Source organism: Hemicordylus capensis, chromosome 5 (genome assembly GCF_027244095.1).
Source record: "Hemicordylus capensis ecotype Gifberg chromosome 5, rHemCap1.1.pri, whole genome shotgun sequence".
NCBI classification, from domain to species: domain Eukaryota; kingdom Metazoa; phylum Chordata; class Lepidosauria; order Squamata; family Cordylidae; genus Hemicordylus; species Hemicordylus capensis.
In genome coordinates this window covers 68,285,001-68,308,013 of record NC_069661.1, presented here as the reverse complement: position 1 = coordinate 68,308,013, position 23,013 = coordinate 68,285,001, and the positions used below count along the sequence as shown (strand labels likewise).

General features: G+C 44.5%; 1 protein-coding gene across 7 annotated transcripts in view; it reads right to left on the bottom strand.

Annotated features, from left to right (window-relative positions):
- Positions 1-18,781: 18,781 nt before the first annotated feature.
- Positions 18,782-23,013, bottom strand: part of GRIA2 (glutamate ionotropic receptor AMPA type subunit 2) — a 114,582-nt gene continuing 110,350 nt past the window's right edge. For 3 of the 7 annotated variants that reach the window (XM_053257192.1, XM_053257186.1, XM_053257185.1), the window contains 2 exons: positions 22,339-22,473; positions 18,782-21,799 (listed from right to left, as the gene is read on the bottom strand). In XM_053257192.1, the coding sequence (XP_053113167.1) occupies positions 21,635-21,799; positions 22,339-22,473 (300 nt within the window). In that variant the 3' untranslated portion in view covers positions 18,782-21,634. Of the gene's footprint in view, positions 21,800-22,224; positions 22,474-23,013 lie in introns of those variants that run through there. The other 4 variants (XM_053257188.1, XM_053257187.1, XM_053257190.1 and 1 more) reach the window with 3 other exon arrangements.

The following is a 23,013-nucleotide window of genomic DNA, read 5'->3' as shown; positions in this document are numbered from 1 at the left end:
GGTATCTCTCATTGCACCCCCCTCCCCATGCCTCCTTGACAGGCTGCCACTGATACGTTGTCTACACAAGTCTAACCTCACATGTTCAGCCCAATTAGACATTGATTACATCATTGGGCTTGCCTTTTCTTAGGTGAATCACACTTGGCCTTCCTAATCTGGTTTGGGATCACAGCAGGAGGGCTTTAACCCAAACCCTCACAATGCAGTCCTGAGATGCATCAGAGCCCTTTTTGCCCTGAGGGAAAAGTTGTTTCTTGGAATCAATTGAAGTTTTCTTCCAGGGCAGAGAGAGAGAGAGGGGGGGGGGGAGAGAGAGAGAGAGAGAGAATGTGTGTTAGAGAGGGTGATGACCAGATCAGGACCATTATGGGAAGGAGGCCTAAAATCCCTCTTATTCTCCCCCAATGATCTGTTATGGATCACTGTAGCAGCACTGCCAACTGCTGATCTCTGAGACTACCTGTGCACTCACAGCCTTTGACTATGGTACTGGAGCGATACTTTTGTGGCCACCCAGATAAGAGGGGACACATGAAGGGCAGTTTGCCAAAGGCCTGCTGAATCGAAAGCTGGCCCTGGCACTCTTCTCCATGGGTGGGAACTTTGAGTTCATAGGAACCTTTACTTATTCTGTTTGTTTGTTTGTGTTTGTTCATGTTATATTAGCAATACTCATATAGGCCACAATCAGATGTAATGACTAACCGCAATTAACTGTGGCTGGGGTTCCAATTCTTAACTCCAATTCATGGCACAGACATTCACCAAACAGCCAGCCAAACTCTCGTTGCAAGAGAGAGGAGTAGTGCCTCCCTGTTTCTTGGCCTGCAAGGCCAATCCCAGCCAGCCCCACGACCTGACTTTGGGCAAAGCTTCACCTCATCGGTGGCTTGGCTGTGATTGGCCACAATCTAGAAGCGGTGTACTAAGCGCAATCGTGCATTTTCAGAGTGTTCCACGTGCCATCGTCAGGAAAGAGCTTCCAATGCTCTGCAATGCCAGTGCTGCTTCTGTCAGACATGGCACCCCCACCCCCCAGTAGCCCCACAGCCCGAAAGCACCACACATGCATGAATTTCCCTGTGGATTGGGGGCCGGGAGGGTGGAATTCCACTTTCATTGTGGGAGGGGAGGGGGAAATCCACATTTGCTAGAATGGGATAGGCAGATGGGGGAGGGCAAAAGATGCTGGGGTTGTGTGTGTCCCACCATAACCTGGGAAGATGTTACAAGGGGTGACCTCAGCAAAACAGGCCTACCCATCCAAACCCAAGCAGATTCCTCCTCTCTCACAGCTTGCTGCCGGGTGGGCTGGCAGTTTCATGAGAGGGCCAGTCTACTAGGTATGTACTATGTAGACTGGTCTTGCCCATAATAGGGCAAATCCCTACCCACAGACTACAAGCTCATGAGAATAGCCAGCCCACATAACCACCAGGGAAACCAAGGGCCAGGCAGCTGGTTTGGCAATGCTGCACCATTGGAGCCTCTGCCAAAAACCCCGGCTCCAGGCTGTGGGGACACCCCCAGACAACTCATGAGAAGGTCTATCAGAGCAGAGGGGAGAGTATTGTACAGACAAATCTGACATGAATACAGATGGCAATGCATCCCCTTCTCCCACAGACAGCCTTCTCATGAGAGTGTCAGGATTAAAAAATAGAAATGATTCTCCACTAGCTCCCTCTCCCCATATCCCTCTAAAGCTTTGCATGCGCCCCAGAGGAGATCCTGACATGTTATCCCCACTTTCCAGCTTTCCTGGGAAGGCAGGGGTGCACATCTCCACATGGGCTGGCAGGGGGCATGTTTTTGCAGCAGCTTGGCCACAGTACCCAAGACATGGGAAGCTGTCTCTGGTGAACCACTCCCAATGGCCACCATCCACAAAGCAACCTTTCTCTATTTAGAGCTCCAATGGCCTGAGACTCTTGTTAGAGGGCTGTCTGTGGGAGAAGGGGATGTATTGCCATCTCTATTCATATCAGATTTGTCCGCACAGTTCTCTCCCCTCTACTCTGAAAGTCCTTCTCATGAGTTGTCCGAGGGTATCCCCACAGCCTGAAGCTGTGGGTTTTGGTGCAGGCTCCAATGATGCTGCATTGCTAATCCAGCTACCTGGCTCTGCTCATGGTAATCCTGGGGGCACAAACACCAAAAAGAAGAATGGGCTGGGTCCCTCTTCCCCAACCTACATGTTAAAAAGTTGAACGTTCCTGCTCCTGAATCTCTGCTTGTGGCAGCCCCTCAAAGGTGGACAGGAGCGACACCCCCCGCCCCCTTAATATTTGCTCCCTGGCCAGAGAGGGGCTGCCATGCTGGCTATCCCTGCCATGAGGGGGCCATTTGCCAGGGCATATCTGCTTTTGTGGATGGTGTGGGTAGAGAGCTTGGGTCAGATCTTTAAACCCATTTGAAGCTCCTGGGCTGGGTCCAATGTGGCACCATATGTAGATCTCTTGGCGCATGGATTCCTGGGAGTGAGGAGCCCTGGTTTCCAGCTGGCTGAGGCCAGTGGGCTTGCCCTTCAGGGCCATGAGCAGTGGTGTGCATCCCCACATGGAAGTGCAGGCTGCCAGGGCTCGGGGTTTGATAGTGGTTTGGCAGCCGTTCCCTGGGACCAGGACAGCACTTGCCCAAGTGCCTGTCCCTGCAGCTTTCCTGCACAGAGCAGCCTTCCTTGCTCCCCTTAGTCTACCACTTACAGCTTTGTTAAAGTGGACATCATGCACTGATGGGCTAGCTCTCTAGCGTGATGATGTCCGAGACGGGACATCACAGGCAGCCCTTTTCATGAGCCCTTTTCATTTGCCCCTGGGTGGGGGCAAAACTCCCCAGCCAGGGAAGGGGCTGGCCACCCCTACCTACCTATATGTGAAAAAGTATTACTTTGCTGCTTTGGCTTTTATACACAGGGGATCCCTCCCCGCCCCCAGCATTTGCTCCCCTCCCGGTGCCATGATGGGGTGCCCTGTTCATGTTGCCACTTATGCTTGTGAGCATAAATGACTGCTTCTCTCTTCTCGGGGAGCAAAGCAATTAGTGCCCATCCTGTCATCCTGTCCCCTCCCCCCCCGCACTTGCCAGATGGGGGGGAGCAAGGGACAGAGTGGGAATCGTGGCTGCCCCCGAGCAACGGCATGGCTCGACAGTCTGGCCAATTTGGGATGGGGCATAATGGCATCCCTGTAGTCTGGCAACTCTGTAGCCACATAACTGACAGGAGGGGTGTGGCTGATTTTCCAAGAGGCTTCCTGCGAGAAGCACTGGAAGCATGGAGCAGCCGAGTCCCTGGGTGGGTCTGTGCTGCCGCCTCTATGACTGGGGTTTGGGATCTGACATTAAACCGCAGTTATAGCTGTGCTATGAGTTGGACAAAACACATTAGTTGAAATGATCCAAAGGGTGATACAGGGCAGTGTGTATGTGTGTGTGGTAAAGGACTGGAAAATGTAAAATACTTAGTGGACTGTCCATTTTCTTGCTGGATTGACTTTTGACATCTCACATGCCGATCAATGTATCTTCAGAGGCCACTTTGAGCATCACTTTTGTGCCAGAGTTTTTTCTCACTCAGTGTTCTGGTGACATATTCAGAATTCCATGAAGACATTTTAATTGACAAAAAGTCTAAAGGAAGAAGATGGATGGATTCACAAAAGACAGAACTGTCAAAGGTTGTTAGCATGATGGTCACAGCTATACTTCCTCTAATGCAAATGCAATAAACAAGACATCTATTGCCAGAGACTGAAAATTAGAGGCCTCCATATGACACAGCCTGTCATTCTAAGCGAGATGTCCACATGCTGCTGCGTTCTACTGAAAAGCACACCACTGCTTGCAAATGCACGGAGTCTCCTTGGCTCCTAAACACAGCATCATTGGTCCAGCAGTGAAGATCCCATGATTCCCAGTCGGAGCATCAATGCTGTAGCGATGACAGTGTGCATAGGAGCCACAGAGGATGTGTGCATTTGCAAGAAGCAGTGGCCGTGCTTTTGAGTAGAGCACAGCAGCATGTGGGCATTTCACTTAGAGTGTTAGATTGCATGATCGATATGCCAGTAACTATGCAGGGGGATGCTCTGTGCTATTCTGTGCTTTTTCTGTGTTCTGAAATTGAATGTGCCAGAGCCAAGAGGATTAGTTGGTTATAAGTAGCTGCCATTAATCCTTGCTTTTAGAAACAAGAACACAATGGACATTTCTATTCAAGAGGCAGTCAGAACTCACATTCTATTCAAAACCATCTAATTCTGGTTGTGACTCATGGACCATTTATTAAGCATGGGTTCTCCATTTGCTGAACTTTCCCCTCCCGAAAATTGCGATTTGCAGCTTTTTCTTGCAAATAGCCATCTTGGTAGCAAATAGCAGTGTTGGTGGGAGCAGGTTTTTTGACAGGAACACAGTGAAAGAGAAAAGAGTTCACCTCTCTGAAAACCACAATCAAGAAAAATGAAAGGGAAAGAGTTGTGCGGCCAGTTGAAAGCCTGCCTTTCAATAATATATTCCTACAAACATCTAGTTTGGCCTTTACTTATTGATTCATCTTGGCATACTACTACTCCAACTGCTTTGGAAACCTGGCTTATAACCTTTAAAGCTTTTGAAGGCAAAACATCTTGAAGTTCTTAGCGGTCTAGTATGAGGATACTTCAAGAACCAGGATACCTATGAACCACACCCCAATATTGGTTTCAGAAATTTCAGAGACCTTCTTCTGCATTAGAGATATGGTGAGTACATATGAGAGAAATGTTGCAGTAATGGCCCCACAACTGTGGAATGCTCTGGGTTATCTGAGAGAGTGCATTTTTCTGCAAGATCCCTATGGCTCATTAAGATAATCAGGAAGTTCATCTGGTGGTGACTTGCGGTTGGGCCTTCTCCATAGCTTCTCCTAGGTTAGGCAACATGCTCCCCATAGCAATACAAAGAGGCTATTCACACGATGGAGGAAAAGCAGGCCAAGGGAGACCAGCCCGGTAGTGAGAACTACTTCCCCCGGTAGTGAGAACTACCGAGCTCGCAGGTGAGCCCGGTGGTTCAATGGTGGCTAGCCCACCAAAGTAGCCCTCCCCTTAAATGAGCCCGGTAGTGAAAAAAGCCCATTTTTAAAATTGTCAGTTGCTGTGGCTCAGTTGCTGTGGCTCAGTGCTGTGGTGACTCATGAAGAGACCCTTGACCTCCCGGCAACAGCAACAGCAAGTCTCCTGGTGTCAGGGGTCTCTCCAAAATGCCCCACACAGTCATGTGGGGCATCCTGGGACTTCCGGGGGCGAGGCGGCCCCAATTCCCCACCGCCCCTACCAGCATCGTGACAGAGCTGGTAATCATGTGGGCGGCTGATCCAGCTGTCCAGGGTGGGCTAGCCGCTCGTGTGCAAACCCCTCCCGGCTCTACATACCAATCATGTGTAGAACTTCAATGTGTATCATCTCTAAATGTGTTCAGGAGACCATAAAGACATATATTTTTAAGCTTGGCTTTTAAAAGTGCTTAAATGGGTTAAAATTGTTTTAAGAACAGCCCTGCTGGATCAGGCCCAATCCAGATGCTCCTGGCAAGCCAACAGGCAAGAGCTGAGGCATGCCTTCTCTCCTGCTGTTACCCCCACCTGCAACTAGTATTAAGAGGCATCCTGCCTTTTATGTTGTGAACCGCCCTTTTCATTTTGGATGGGGTAGTATAAAAACAAAAACAAATAAATATTGTGCATTTCCTCAAAAAGAAACACACATGCTGGTGCATCTTCTCCCCTAAAGCTAACACTTAAAAATGAACTTTATTAAAAGAGTAACTATTGAAAGCAGCTCTAAAATTAGCTTTAATCCAAACAACAGTAATTAGCTGTTCAGAATGTTTCCAGCTATATGACATTACAGTAGAAAACTGTTTTAGGCTTACATTCAGATTAGTACAATTCAGGGGCTGGGGTGGGTGGGATAACATTCTCACATGGGGACTTTGCCATCAGCTTGTTCAGATGATCACTGGCCTCTACATGCAAGGCGGATGAGGTTACCCTGAGAGTGTGCCTGTCCTGACAATACTGGACAGTGTCATATTTAAATAGCACTTTGGAGTGTGTGTCGAGGGGCAATTGGGATGATCGCTCCCTCACACACTTAAATGACATCCTGGCAGCGCATCAGGACATCAGTGATGTCAGGGCGGGCACATTCTCATCATATCCCCATGTCTTTTTCATATGGGGACTACATAAGAGAAAACACTTGAAAGTGTTCCCTCTGATGAAGTAACATCTGAAAGTTCTTACACAGGGAATGTTCATGCAAATACTTATCCAAGGGGAAATGATGCAGCAAGGTCGCCATATGAAACTCTTACTATAGCCACTTTTAAAAAAATGTTTGAAGTGGTTCTCATGTTTCTCTGCAGAAACCATCCAATTACTTACTTAGGCCTGGTGCACACACATAGAAGAATAAGCTGGCAGAATTCTGAAGTGCTTGAGTGGATTGTACCATTTCAATTAGCAGGTGCAGGATGTATTTTTAATGCCTCATGTTTTTTTTAAAAAAAGACAGATGTTTGATGCAAATTTTTAAAAACCTAGCGTGTCAAGAAGAGAGGTTTGAGCCCAGCCCATTCTTTCCTGAGCTAGTTTTCTACATGTAAAGACTTTTTAACGAATTTGAAAGTGTTCAAAGATGTGAACTAACCCTGTAAATTGAAATGGTACAGTCCATTCTATCTCCTCATTCTGATACATGTGTAGACTGAATAATGGGAAGTCAAAGTAATGTTCATTATCAATGGTAAAATTTTTAACATTGGTACATTTTAAGCTCTTAAGGAAAGAGTACATTTTTTTAAAAAAAGCATGAGCATGAGAAAGTTATTCTCAGTAAGTAACATCACAGTATCATTGCTGTAGCAAAAACAGTCTTTAATCTCCTGCAGTGACAGTTGTTGTTTTTAAACAGGTTTCATAATTGTCACTTCAGTCCTCAGGTCTGAAGAATTCCATAAACCAATGGCAAGATTTATCTACTGCTGAAGCCATTTTTCTCAATGACATATTGTGGAGAGTCTCCAAGAAAGCACTTAAACCCTACTTCACTATAATATAATGTTCTCAAAAATAGAATCTTTGACATGGCCAAACCAGCAATACAAATACACATCTTCTCAATGTGGGTTATTACAGGTATATTTAACCTGTAATAACCAGAGTTGTCTGCAACATTGCTATATGGGAGATAGAAAAACCCCACCTTTCTTAGTCTGATCTCATGGATTTACTGCTGTATTCATGCACTTTATTCTATTGCTGATCTAAGCCACAATTCAAAACCAATTACCCATCAAGAGTTGTACTGAAGCCAATGGGATTAACTTTAGACAAGCCAACACTATTCCCAAAGCAAAATTCTCTAGTTTGAAGATTAAAGCTGTTATCGTTTGAAAGCATGAAATGGTAACATTCTTTCCACAAATAGCAAGTCAGCACTATTTTTTAAAAAACTAGTAAAACCAAAGAGCTAAGAGAATGGAGTGCTACAAGTGCTAGGGCAGTAGTTAATGGCCTTTGAATTTCTGTTGCAGAAGAATTCAGATTAAATAACAGTGGCCACAAGTCAAACTATTGGTTCATCTAGCTCAGTATTGTTTACAGTGGCTGCATTCATATGTAATAGATAACTGGAGTTGTAGGGACCAGAGGTTTCTTTAACATTACATTCGAAAACATGTAACTCCAGTTCCATTCCTTTAGTGACCCGAGGTTTTGCTTCAGAGACTCCAATTTGAACCCTCCATTTGTAGTGAGTGTTGCTGCTCAGGTCCAGGGTTCCTTTCTGGGAGCATTACATGCGAATGCAGCACTGGGGCTGTATGCACTCCAACTGGAGTTGAGGGAGGAAGCGCCTCCCATTTTCCATATGTGATTGGCTGTGTGGGCTGTCCTTCAAGCAAGAAGAAAGCCTCCACACAGCCAGTTCCCTCACCAGAGGGAACACTCAGACTGCAGACTGCAGAGAGGACACTCTTCATTTTGTCCGAATGCGGACAGGAGAGTGGGGTGGGTAGGGGTGGGTAGCGGTTCTGCATTATGTGCAAATGTGGCCAGTGACAGGCAATGGTTTTTCAAGGTTTCAGGTAGGAGCTTTTCCTAGCCCTACTTGGAGATGCCCAGGTGTTGAACTTGGGACCTTCTGTATGCAAAGCAGATGCTCCACCATGGGGCTACAGCTACACACACACACACACACACACACACACACACACACACACACACACTCGTTGCTGCCCAATCTTCTGTGTGTGTCTGAAACATCACTGGTGCTGTTGTAGTCTGTTCTATTCTGACTTCAAATTGCACAGCTCCACCTATGTGACATGAAGTCTGTTGGAAATAATGGAGGCAGCATTACGCAACTGTGGTTGTGCAATTTTAAGTCAGAGTAGTATAGCCCTCTTCTGCCAACAGCCTGTATAGTTTTTGAGACACATGCAGCAGTAGGGGTGATGCTGAACCACAAACATTTCTCTGCGTTGTACGTGGGCCTATGTTACTAGCATGTTATATATGTTATTGATTAATAAGGCTGTGGGCTGGTAGATACTCTAATTGGCCTTGCCAAATGCATATGGGAAGAGTGTAGGTATGTGCATCTGTCCTCTCTTTCTCCAACTGTCTCACCACCTCTTAACTGCATGGGAGTGATTTGTCAGAACCTCCCCTCAACACAAAGATAAAAATACTTTTTAAAATGCTCAAAGTAGTATTTGTTGGGATGCCATGTTACCTGGTTGCTGGGGTGGCCCTGTGGAGTCTGGAGAAGGGTGTGGCATCCCTCCTGTTGGGCTTTCGTTCCCTTCAGGGGGCAGTAGGGGTGAGAAGGGTCCAGGCTGGTTGGATCCCAATGGGGCCAAGAAGACAAGACAGGGAGAGCTGCAGGAAACGGCTCCAGGAGGACAACTAGGTTGGGTGTGGCAGGAAACAGGAAGCAAGGTCAGGAAGGGGGTAGAGCTGGAAGTAGGTTTTAAGCCCTGTCAGTTCTGCACTAGGGTATTTAAAGATAAGGCAGCTGATGATGAAGGACTGCTTCTGAGTATTGGAGCCAGGAGTTTTCCAGGAGAAGGAACTGGTTGAATACACCAAGCCAGGAGGGAGACTCAGGTGACAAACTAACCGCCTCCCCTGGCTGTTCCGGATGCTGACTTTTTCTTTTTCTTTTTTCTTTTCTTTTTTTTTTTGGTGCTTACCCAGTCATTTTGGAATTCAAGAAAGGCTAGGAGCCCACCCCGTCCCCTGGGAGATTTACAATATTATATACAGCTACAGAGAGGCCGTTGGGGAGACATGAGCACTGATGTTCCTCCCCCATGTGCTTGAGAGCAGGATGGCCTATTGTGATCCTGTATCTGTTCACTATTCAGTCTTTCAATAATTCCCACTCCACACCCCTACAGAAGCTGACTTTACCTCTTTTTTGTCTCTGGAGTATACATAACTGCTACATGAATCTTCTTCAAATCTGACAGCTAAAGCCAAGGACACCAGGCAACTGACACCCACCAAAAAGTGGCAGCTAGTAGGGAGTGGTAGAGAAATATTAGCCTTACATCAGCAGTTTAATTTATCCTAGCAACAAGGATGGGTGAACAAAAACCTCCTAAGAAATTTTGCTTGTCTTATAGAAACCACTTTGGCATTCCTTGAAAAATTTCAGATCTTTCAGCCTTAGAAGAAATCCTGGGATTTCTTCAAATTTCACTTCTTAAAAATGTTGTCAATCCTAGACAAAAGTAGCTGTGGCAATGGGCAATGCTACTCAAAGTACTGGCTTCTGTTAATATGCCAACAATGTTGCAAGTCATAGACCCTTACTCTCTGGAAAATGAAATAGGTCTAGGTTAAAAAGTTGTATTTAGCTCATAGCACAAACAATGCGCATGTTTAAGAATTGCATTGGTTTAAAAAATTATTTCTGATGTATCTTTGAATCCATCAATTAGTAATGATACACAGATGGGCGACACTTGTGTATGCTGTCCATGCTGCAAAGAGGAAGAAAGGAGAAAAATGAAATTCAGTGTTGAGTCACCTCCTTTGAGACCCTACGTCTTCAAACTCTTTACCCTGTCAATTTGTTCTGGACATGTTGTTTAGTTATTCCACTCGCTTGAAATGGTTCTGAAGTTTGCTGAAGTTTCATCCTGATGGAGAAACCTCATTTAGGCTGTGCCTCCCAAGCCTGGCACCCTGTTTTCTGCTAAGACAAAACAGGTTGGCATTTATTATAGGGGAAACTATTATACTGTCTCATTTGCTGCTTGGTGGTAGAACCAGATAAAAAGGACAGGGCTAGTCCAGGTAGGGCAGTTTATGTGAAGCAACAGGATCACTCTTAATTCTGTCACCCTTCCCCCTTTAGCCCTGATTTGGAACTCAGGCTTAAAGTGAGGTAAAAGGACAAGCACACATCTCCTACCTCGTTCTCTGGTTGTGTGGGCGTGTGCACTGCTAGCAGATGCTCCTGGTCTGTGAGCAGCCATCTGGACCATAGAGCTGGGGAAAGGAGCGGCCAGGAATCAGGGAGCTGTTTTTCCTCATGCAGTGCATTGTGGGATATCTGGCAGCCTGGTTTCCTTCCCCTCGCGCTCAAGCACTGCCTGGCTCACTGCAGTGCCATTTGTGTGGCCAAGCAAGTGGTGGAGCCCTGGTGGGCTTTGGTCATGTGGGGGAAGGCTTGTAGGCTCTTGCCTTCACCGCTGCCCAAACCCATTGTGGTGTGTGAATAAGCTTAATACTGGGTAAACAAAAATAGAAGAGCTTTCCTACCCCAGCTCTGTAGTTGGAATGGGAAGCAAGTTGCCAGGGCACAACACAATGCCATTTTTAGCATAGAGAGGCTGACTGTTAAACATGACATGGAAACTAAGGCCTAGAAAGCTTCTGATCAATGTTATCATATATCAACAGAATTTGCCACACATGTGATGAGTGGAGGGCATCATTAATTTTTACCAGTGATGCTGGTCTGTCACCTATAGTACAAGAATAGTCAATTACACTAATCAACCACTAAGCTAATAGATGACTTAATAACGAATGATGCTCAGTGTACCAGATGGAATTCTAATGATACCAGAATAAAAGAAAATTCTTCTTAAGTAAAACATTTTGAATAAATGCAGAGCAGCCAATGGAAGGTCATTGTTGAAAGACTTGTATGTAGTCATGTGTACGTACGCATGATGGTGAAAAGGGTGGCAAATTCCAAATTTGGGATAGGAACACTCATGTAAGTTTTGACTAGATTTTTTCAAGCATCTGACCAAGGACATCAGATATTGTTAAAATGTCATGATAAGATTTGCTAAATCAGTCACATATTTAAATGCCTCCCTTACCATGAAGAGAGGCTGTTGTAGGCAGCCTGGTGGAAATCATAAATGCTTCTCTGAGGGAGGGCAGGATGTCTCCTTGCCTTAAGGAGGCAATCATTAGACCTCTTCTAAAGAAGCCTGCATTAGATCACTCAGAGTTGAGCAACTATAGGCCTGTTTCCAACCTCCCATGGCTGGGCAAGGTAATTGAGAGAGTGGTGGCCTTTCTAGACCCATTTCAAACTGGTTTTCGGGCGGGCTATGGGGTGGAGACTGCTTTGGTCAGCCTGATGGATGATCTCCAATTAGGAATTGACAGAGGAAGTGTGACTCTGTGGTCCTTTTGGATCTCTCGGCGGCTTTCGATACTATCGACCATAGTATCCTTCTGGAGCGTCTGAGGGGGTTGGGAGTTGGAGGCATGGCTTTGCAGTGGTTCCACTCCTACCTCTTGGATAGATTCCAGAAGATGTCGATTGGAGATTGTTGCTCTTCGAAATCTGAGCTTAAGTATCTTGTCCCTCAAGGGTCCGTACTTTCTCCAATGCTTTTTAACATCTACATGAAACCGCTGGGAGAGATCATCAGGGGATTTGGAGCTGGGTGTTACCAGTATGCTGATGATACCCAGATCTACTTCTCCATGCCAACTTCTTCAGGAGCTGGCATATCCTCCCTAAATGCCTGCCTGGAAGCAATAATGGGCTGGATGATGGAGAATAAACGGAGGCTGAATCCATATAAGACGGAGGTACTTATTGTGCGGGGTCAGAACACTAGAGACAATTTTGATCTACCTGTTCTAGATGGGGTCACATTTCCCCAAAAGGAACAGGTTTGCAGTTTGGGAGTACTTCTAGATTCACACTTTCCCCTGGTTTCTCAGGTTGAGGCGGTGGCCAGGGGTGCTTTTCTACAGCTCAGGCTGATACTCCAGCTGCGCCTGTTTCTTGAGATCAATGACCTCAAAACAGTGGTACATCAGTTGGTAACCTCCAGACTTGACTTCTGTAATGCACTCTACATGAGGCTGCCTTTGTACGCAGTCCGGAAACTTCAGCTGGTTCAGAATGTGGCAGCCAGGTTGGTCTCTGGATCATCTCGGAGAGACCATGTTACTCCTTTACTGATGGAGCTACACTGGCTGCCAATAGGTTACCGGACAAAATACAAAGTGCTAGTTATAACTTACTAGTGTTTCAGGCCCGTTGTGATAACGGGCGCTAGTAGGGGAGAGTTCCCCCCCCCGCCCCACTTCCTCTGGCCTCCCCCCCCCACGCCCTCCCAGCTGGCCGAGACTTCCTTACCCAAAGCAGCCCGCGACAGTCGGGCGATCAAAAATCCATTTTTTGCGAAGAAGAGAGGAGCTCCGGAACAGAGCTCCTCTCTGTGCTAAGCCAATGCCCAAACTGCTGCTATGGACGCAAAGGACGCAATAGGTGTCCTTTGCGCCCAAAGCACCACTTCGGGGAGAGACTTAGCACAGAGAGGAGCTCTGTTCGGGAGCTCCTCTCTTCTTCGCAAAAACAGCTTTTAGTTCGCCCGACTGTCGCGGGCTGCTTCGGGTAAGGAGGTCTCGGCCAGCTGGGAGGGCGGTTGGCGGCCATGGCGGCGGCCGCGGAGGCATTCTTCTGGGCCGTTTTGGCCCTTAATCATTTGCGGGGGGGGAGCGGGGAAGGAGTATGTGGGCAGCTGGGAGGGCGGGAGAGTGGGCGGTGGCGGCCGGGCAGACTCTGGGGGCGGCGCTGCCGGTCCGGTCCGCCCCCGCCTCACATTCCCGGCCGGTCTCCCCGGACGGGCAAGGGCCCCAAGGACTCGCAGCCGCCTGGCTGCGGCGGCGGTGCCAGGCCTCGGCGGCGGCTCTGCCGCCACCTCGGCCGGCTTACCCCGTCACCTCCTCCCCCCGCCCGGCTTCGGCGGCACGGCTCCACCGCCGCCTTGGCCGCGCTGCGTCCTCTGGCCGAGGCGGCGGCTTCGCCGCCGCCTCGGCCAGTCTCCTCCTTCCCCGCATTCCCGGCTTCTTCAGGGCGGCCGCTTCTGGCCGCCCAAGATGGCCACCGGGTGCCGGCCCTCATGTCTCCCTTGCCCTGTTCTGCGCCTGCGCTTCGCGCAGGCGCAGAACAGGGCAGGGAGGCACGAACACACGCTTGGTGCCCGTCCACGGACGGACACCAAGCGTTTTATTAGAGAGGATAAAGCCCTAAATGGCTTAGGCCCTGGGTATTTAAGAGAGTGTCTTTTTCACTACGAGCCCCACCATCCATTGAGGTCATCTGGGGAGGTCCATCTCCAGTTACCGCCAACTCGTTTGGTGGCTACACAGAGACGGGCCTTCTCGGTCGCTGCCCTGAGATTGTGGAATGCACATCCTGCTGAGATACGATCCTCCCCATCTGTGGCAATTTTCTAAAAACCCTTGAAAACCCATCTTTTCGCCCAAACTTTCTCAGCTTCCTAAATTGTTAGCTTTTAATTTCTGGTTTATTTTTAAATTGTTAAATTGTTTTTTTAGTTTTTGTATATGTTAATGCTATTGTTAACCGCCCAGATATGAAAGTTTGGGGTGGTGTACAAATTTGATAAATAAAAACAAATAAATAAAATATCACATTACAAAGGCCCATTTTGAGTTACCTAAATGAACATTAGTATGGATAATATTGTAATTTTAAGGTATGGTGCCATAGGGTCTTTCCAATACTGGGCTTGGGACATTCAAGCAAGCACTTAGGTAGGAAACAAACATCTAAATTGATACATTCATAACATACATCAAGCATTAAGAGAGCCTCTGATCTAAAAAAGAATAATTTGATGTTGTGGGTGGTTAAACAGGACACAGAATATATATATATACAAACACTTTTTAATATGGCTATTTGAAGCAATTTAAACATTTGAACAGTAACATGTCCATCTTTTAAATCCTGGGTTCTTTCTGTAGGCAGCTGTTGGTATCGGAGAAAAATTCATGTCTGTTGATCATACATGCATGTAAAGGTCTAGGTGGGGAGGTTTCCTCTTCAGCTTGAACTGTGAATGAGTGGAGGTATAGCTGCTTTAAGAGGCACTACCAGTCCTGCCCATGATTGCCTAGACCACATGAGGCCAGTTGTGGGTCCTGCCCCATTCTTTCTCTCTCTGTGGTGTGAGGGTAAACTGCCCTCCCACAGCAGAATATGAGCTGGGTAATAGCACTGTGTTAAGGAACACACACACAAATCACATGTTAATATCCAATATAGTTGGCTACCACTCAATACAGACTACTGCAAGTTCATTCACTAAGCACTCTGACTGCCTCTTCACTTCATATGCTACATTGTCTCAGAAATTCCTATGCCATGACCATTGCCATTCACTTTGTTTGTTGCTTGCCTAGGATCTACCTAATCCTCGATTCCAGAAAGAGAAGACAGACACAAATATAAGCTCAGGGCTACACAGGGCTAGAGCTATAGATTATTGCCAAAAATCAGAATGCACCTCTCTGTGATGATCAGCCAGAGTCAATGTTTCAGTTATCTTTTGTTCCAGCCATTTCAAATTAAGTGTGATAGTTGTAAATCAGACAAACAACAAATATTTATATACCGCTTTTCAACAAAAGTTTCCAAAGCAGTTTACATAGAGAATGAGTGAATTAACGATTGAGATGGAACCTCGTTCCCAAAGGGCTTCCAGTCTAAAAAGAAACATAAGATGGAGACCAGCAACAGTCACTGGAGGTACTGTGCTGGGGCTGGATAGGGCCAGTTACTCTTTCCCCTGCTAAATAAAGAGAATCACCACGTTAAAAAGGTGCCTTCCCACCTAGCCAGATTCTGACAGGGCAAGAGTAGATGGTCACTAGTGGGAATGAGTAGAAGGTTTTTGGTTCCTATTTCTAAACTGGAAGTTTTTCTCACTGTGATTTACTGCTTCTTCAGTACATATCTGCAACTAAGCATTCATACTTTAAACAATAGATCCTGGCCTCCCCCCCCCCCGCCGATTAGACCTCCAGTGCATTTGAACATAACATTTTTCTGGCTATTATGTGATGCATTGGAGGTCTAATCAGCAGGGGGGAAGCTGGGATCTGTTGTTTAAAGTATGAATGCTTAGTTATTTATTTATTATTATTATTATTATTATTATTATTATTATATTTATATCCCACTCTTCCTCCAAGGAGCCCAGAGCGGTGTACTACATACCTGAGTTTCTCTTTCACAACAAACCTGTGAAGTAGGTTAGGCTGAGAGAGAAGTGACTGGCCCAGAGTCACCCAGCTAGTTTCATGGCTGAATGGGGATTTGAACTCGGGTCTCCCCAATCCTAGTCCAGCACTCTAATCACTACACCACGCTGGCCCTAGTTGTAAAGACAATTCTGAAGAAGCACTACCATTGTAGTGAGGAAAACCTCCTGGTTGCAGACAAGGAGCTTTTCCCACCCACTATACACTGTCACATGGTATGGGCTCAGTATTTGGTTCATTTAGCCATACGTCTTTCACCATATACATGGGTTACAACAGAGTTCAGTGCAGGTAGGAGGGAAGAGGAGATTTAGGGGACAATGCATGGTGACCACATCTGAAGGGAAGCTTATCAACATCTCATGGGTTACCAGCTCAAAGAGACCTGGGGTAGGGATCCTCCATCAACCCTAATGGACTCATTGGCCCCAAATCTCACCAGCTAGAGGGCTGATGACACAGACAAGTCCACCTCAGAAAAAAACTTAAGTTGTAGTGGAAGAAAAACCAGACATATCATTGATCTGATGCCTGGAGTTGGGGTGAGACACAAGGCAAGCAGATGTTTCCTGATTCTCTCCTTGGTAGAATATATGCCTGCGCTGCATAGACCAGTTAAAAACTGGTAGAAGACATGTAAATTAATAAAACAGTCCAAACATAGTTTAGCACATTTACTGCATCTTTCACCTTCATGTGAGAGGTGTGGGGGGCAAGTGAACATGATTCACAACACTGAGTTGAATGAGACTGCTTCTACAAGTAGCTGAATAACCATGGTTAAAGTTGACTCTCTTAAAAAATGCAGTAAAGATAAATAACATTTTAAGAATAGAAAAAGAGCCCTGGTGGATCAGACCACAAATCCATCTAGTCCAGCATCCTCTTTCCCACAGTGGGCAACCAGATGCCTCTGGGAAGCCCACAAAAAGGGCATGGAAGCAAGTAGTCTAATCCTATTGTGGCTTTCTAATGAATAGTAATGTGTGGCTTACTGCTTTGCAACTGGAGGTAGCATAGAAATCCTATGCTAACATTGAGGCTGTTCACACGAGCAGCCCTACTTGGGCTTGCACAGCCTTACCAGGAGAGGGATGCTCATGTGAAGCACAGGAATTGTTGCAGATCCTGGTGCTGCCCCGCTGGGTAGCCCAGGGTTTTTACACCAGTTTTTACCCGGGTAAAAAGATGTGAGATCTTCCTCCCGGTCCCTCAGATACCTAGTTGTGTCATGCAGCCCAAGGAGACACAGAGACGAATACCTACAGCACCCATCTGATGGAGGAATTGCCCAATGTGGTACATTGTGGTATTCCCGGAGGCCAGGACAGCTTCTGGAAAGTTGCACAACCCCCAGGAGTGCCGCTTGTGTGTGCAACCAAGCCACATGGCAAGGAGTCAGCAGAGAGGGCACAGAGTTCGTCTTGGAAGAAAGGTTAGTTCAGCACAGTCTCCCCCCCCCCCGCCTGCCCACTCACCCAGCCTTCAGTCATTTTAATAAGCACAGAATGTCATCCACTGTATTTTAAAATCCCAAGCTTGGCAGCATAAACTGAGAACATTGACTTCCATGGATTTCCTTTTCTTTCTGCGGGAGTACTCTGAAGCTACAAAGAAACAAAGTCTATACTTGATAGAGTCCTCATGCACTCTTGAGGAACTTGTATTCAACTTTTGTGCATCCCCACTATAATCTGGAGACCTATAGCTCTTAATTGCATGTGGAACAGTGGCTTTTTGAACTAGAAGCCCTTTCTCCTAGCTCCAAATATGGAGAAGTGGGCTAGATGTATTTAGTACCAAAGAAAACACATTGGGGCTATTCTTACAATCACAAAAATCTGGCTAGGAAAATCCTAGCCCGCTTTTTGTGATCATAAGAACCACCGGGCTCGCAGCCGAGCCTGGTGGTTCTGGAGCGGCTAACCCGCTCCTGTAGCCCACCCCTTAGCCCGGGTTTGTGGAGTGAGCGCTCTGCAAACCCGGGCTATCTGCTCGTGAGTAGCCGCGGCGTGGCTCCGCACAGCGGCTACTTGCGAGTAGACCCCCGGCCGGGAGGCTTAAAAGCAGCCTCCCGGCTTGGAGGTCTCCCCAGTATGCCCTGCATGCTTGTGCAGGGCATACTGGGGCTTCCGGGGGCCATGCAGCGCCCGAGCTCCCCAGCCCCCACTGGCTCCGTCTCAGAGCAGGCCATCGTGTGGGTGGCCGATCTGGCTGCCCAGGGCTCCCTGCCTGCTCGTGAGCGGGGAGAGCGGGCTTAGCCTGCACTTCCTGCTCAGTGCCGTAAACCAGGTCTCACTGATCGTGAGACCCGGTCCATTATGTACTTGCTCAGAACTTTTTTTTAAAAATTCTTGTTTCATAGGTTGAGATCTGGCTTTAAAAAACAAGTTCCTGGAATGTACCTTAACTCAAAGCTTTAGTTCAAATGAAACCCTGAGTTGAAAATGTGGAAAGCCTAACATCAAAGTAGGCTTTGGTGATGTGGGCAAGTCATTCATTTCAGATCCAGGTGGACCAGAGTTGTTTCAACCTTGCCTTACCCTACGATTCTCTAAAGAATCCCACGGCAAAATATAATCCAAGCTCCACAAAACCTATGCCAATATTATTATTGTTAATCCATATTTTGTTCCTATTGAACTGAAAAAGTCTCCTTACACTTTATACCAAGGTGGCATTTATTGAATTGAAATGTTTATGAAATCTGCAAAGCCAATAGTGTATTTTTAGGTCAAATTCATATCATGCTAATCTCTGAAATCTGTTGCATCACTGAATATTTGGTTCAGCATAATCTGTACTTATCCACTGGTCTAGTTTAAACCATTTTTAAACATTTCTGGAGCATACATAAGAACTGGACAATTAATATTTACTTTCAACACCTACTGAGTCCCATATTGTTCTGTTCATTTGTGACGGACCCTCCAATAAGATGGTTATACTGTATTATGCAGTACAATGAAGTTATGGGCTGTGTTTACAAACCATAATGTATTGTTTCTTGAATGAGCAAATATTTTCTGGATGGGAATATTGCTTGGCAAAATCCATATGAGGGCATGCCTCTTCTTTAGAAACTGCTTTTTCTTTTTTATGAAGATAATTGAAGTATCTTTCTCCGAACAAAAACAATATATAAAAAATACTAAACAAACCACTTAATAATTATCTGCTTTTTAAAAAAAGAACAAATTTTATGTATGATTGTATTTTGTACAACACTTCAAAAAGCCATTGTGTGTTAGATTTAAAAATAAAATCAGGAGCATTTGCTTTCATATAAGTACACATGAGAAACTGGAAATGATCCTAGCTTTAGAAGCCTTTAAAAGTGTATGACCAGCTTTGTACTGATACCCACTTAACAAAGCAGAAATAAAGATACCATACTGTGTAAACAAAAGGGTACAGTAAAGGACATTTTGTAATTTACACAAGAATTAGTTCATAAACATTTTGGTCGTTCCATAACAGTTTTCTATAAAATGAATTTTAAAAACCCTTAGACAGCTGTTGTCATTCTTCACTACTCCCCCCCCCCTTAAATGCACACAGAATACTTTATATAGCAATATACCAGTGTACTGTAACATGGATATTAAATTATGATTACCTTCTTTTAAAAATGAGATGTCCCAATCAACATTATTAGTAATTGAAATACCCATACATTATGTATTCCCATCATGTTGGTAAGTATAAAAACATGAAAATATAACTTTACATTATTTCCTTTATATACAGGCTTGACAAAGGAAGATTTATACGCTACACTTTAAAGAGAAGTAGGCCCAGAGGTACAATAAAATAAACTTCCGTTGTATGCAGGAGCAATGTTTTTTTTAAAGGAAATTGAATGGAAGTGCCATATAAACATTGCTCTAACTGGCCACTGTTGCGCTGAATAACGATTCTCAATGCAATCAGTTGCACCCCAATTTCCTGATTAGATGTGGTCAGGGCAACTGTAGTTTGTAACGCTATAAGCTCCTGAGAAATGGGAGGTTTACTGTTAGAGGATTCAATGCCACAGGATATCAGTATAAAGATATCACACAATTATTGAATTCTGCGCACATGCGCATGAAGGATAAAACCTATACTAGCCTGCACCAAAAAGAAAGGATTTAAAATCAGCAACAAATTTACAGTGTAGTGTTTCTCTTAATAATGTTAAAATAAATAAGCATTGGTTCTGGAAAACCTGAAGAAATGAAATCTCTTCTGTCAAGTCTGCACCATTTAGTCCTTAAGAGAAAGCTGAAGTAATACACACCACTATAATGGATAGATCTTTTTTGCTTTTTCAGAATGTAGCAGCACCACTCCTAGGGAAAAATATTTATTTTGCCAGTAGATTTGGATACCTGAAGTTATTCCAATGGAAAGTGGGCTGACTGACTTAAAGCCATTCTAGAAAAGCACTCACTGTAAATATGACTCATTTAAATCCATTTATTGTTACAAATACAATAAGTGCATCTCAAAACTTAGGGCTATTATGAAAATTAACATCAAGGAACATTGTCAAGGTCCCCCCCCCCCCCCGCAAAAAAACAAAAAGAAAAAGAAAGAAAAGAAAATCAGAATTCATTGTCTGAGTTTGGAAACATTAAATTAGCTCTCTTGTTTGGGAGGTAGGCTGGGAGTTGTGACTTGGTTGTCTTAAGGTTTTAAATAGTGATCTTCTTAGATATTCCTTTACCTATAAAAACCTAAACTAGAATTGGATATTAACCAAACTTTAATTTGCTATACTATGTTCATTTATTTGCATGATATGGGGCATGGTCAGATCTGATATTTTTATTTCAATTTCACATTTTAAACTTCAGTGCAGTATATCCCTGAATTCTATAAAGTGTTTTTCAGCTTATAAGTTCCTGCCAGAATGGCACGATAGTACACACCAGTCAGTGGGACCTCTGGTAGACAAGGCTATTTCTTACCATTTTTACCTTTCCCAAATACAAAGTAAAACAAAGTGGACTGGAAATACTGTACCTACTGGGTGTACAAAGGATTTGAATCAGGTTTCAAAGGTACTGTGAACTTTAGTTAATATTAATCAAGTGTGAAGCAAGTTGGTCCTCACATCAAAACATGTGAAGAGGCTCAGAATAAAGATCTGAAATAAAGATTTAAATTTTATGGCAGGATCTGTGTTCCAAATGAAATGTCACACTCTTACGAAGGTTTCTAGGAGTAATTGTGGGTCTTCAAACAGCCTTGACAGTGTCCTTTTACATTTTAGATCCTTTATAATCAAATTGTGGCTAGCAAAACTGACTGGACCACTTGCAAATAACCATAGAAAAAAGTTTATTTCAAATGTGAAGCATTGCCAAGTAATTTAATATTAACACCAAATGTTAAAGAATAGGATATTAAGTAATTTTTTAAAGAACAATATTAAATTACAAGATTTTGATCTTTTATTTCTGTATTTTCCTCCCCGCATTTACATATTTGGCTTTGAAAAATATGGAATTGATGCCTAACTCTTGTTGCTGTTGCTGTTGAATTTCCATTTCCCCGCAGTTTAAATTCTTGTTTCATCATATCCAACCATTATGGAAGCAAATTTATTTAAAAGCCAGTTTGTTTGTGAAAATACCTAAAAATATTTTTTTCCATTTTAAATGTTTTTTCTTATAAAACATGTCACATCTTGATGCAATTGATGTCAAGTGTGCTTAAGTCAGTATGAACCAGAGAACTGACAACGGTGACTGCAGAAACTGGTGTGTTGTCTGTACAACGACTTCAGTTAGAATACAGTACTTCCATGTTAGCTGTGCATGTCAGTCAAACGTCATCTTGAACTGGTGTAGAAAATGATGTTTCTGGGGCTTTTTTTGTACTAAGCATTCGTTTACTATTCAAGATGAACTCCACAAATATAAGAATTCTTGGCTGACAGAAAAGTCTTCAAGATACTGGATGCCTCTCACCACTTTGACAATTAACGCACAAGAAAACCATTGTGTAAGGCACTCAAAAGGTTCTTATCAATCACAAGAGATCAGTCACACTGACATTCATTCCCATGCCAGGACTCACGTAAGGTACTGCATGCACTGCTTTTGGAAATTCTGGAGTCATAACACGTCCATTTTCTCCAGTACTTCCTGTAATTGACAGCCTCGCCTTGCTTCTCATGGCATCATTCAAGATCATCTTAAGAAAGGAAGAAAGACAAAGAAAATGATACATTACCTCAATTCAGTACCTGAGACAGGTCCCGGTTCTCATCTTACGCATATTAGTACTGATGAGAGGAGACTCGGACCCAAGTCCCTTTAAGCTACTTTCTGAAAGCCTCTAGCAAATGCAACCAAAATACTTAAAGCAGAAAAAAGGGGCCTACAAATAATTAAGCACATTTATATCAGGACGTTCCATGTTCAACAAAAAGGGCTACCTTACAACAAAGAAGGGTTCACTATGTTCATTGCAGATGAGGGAGGGGAGTGGGGGGGGGGGAACCAGCAACAATACATACAGTACGAGTCCTTGGCCAACTTCCTCATTTAATAGCTTAAGGACGTAACAATGAAGCTACTGCGTGCACTTAGAAATTTGGATTAGAGCCTCGTTCCTACCCCCTAAATTTTAACACTTTCGATTCCATATACGTTGTAACCTTCCTTATAAGTTGCAAAATTCTGTGAATTCTGCGAGGAAGTTGGGTTAATATTCTGTGCATTCTTTGCCACCTTCATGCGCTTCGCCTCGGCTCTTGACTTGTAACAGAACTCAATCAAAGCCACCAGCATGGCCAAACCAAGTCCCCCGACGAGAATGTAGAAGACTCCAGCCACGTTGCTGAGACTGAGGGCGCTGGTTTTCTCCTACAAATGTGTATGGAAGATGTCAGTTAGGAGTGATAAGAGGCGTGGGGGAAAGAAGAACACAAACTGCACACGGAACTTTTACAGACGCAAAGCTTATTGACACAGCGTGCGTATGGTTTAGAAAGCAACATGTTTCTTAGAATCTTTCAAAGAAGACTGTAGCAGGACACCCTATAATTTCCATATGAATTTGAGATTAATTATGTAAGCAATGGTTTCAGATGTTCCTTGATACAGAATGAAAATATTTATTTATTTATTTATTTAGGTTTTTACAGCTCTATCTCCCTATCAATTTACCTTTACAAATGTTTCCGAATGTAGCTACTTGTTTTAAGAAATAAAATAAGTAGCCACATTTTTATATTGATTGTGCCACACAGTAATGGGCAATGAATAGCTATCGAAAAGTAGGGGCCATCTAATGTCTTAAACCTAACTTTTTGCAAAGTTAAGTTTAAAATCCCCTTAGGCTCTCTTCAATGAGCCCACACACGCTAGTGATTTTTCAGTGCCTGGCATCCAGACTAACATTGT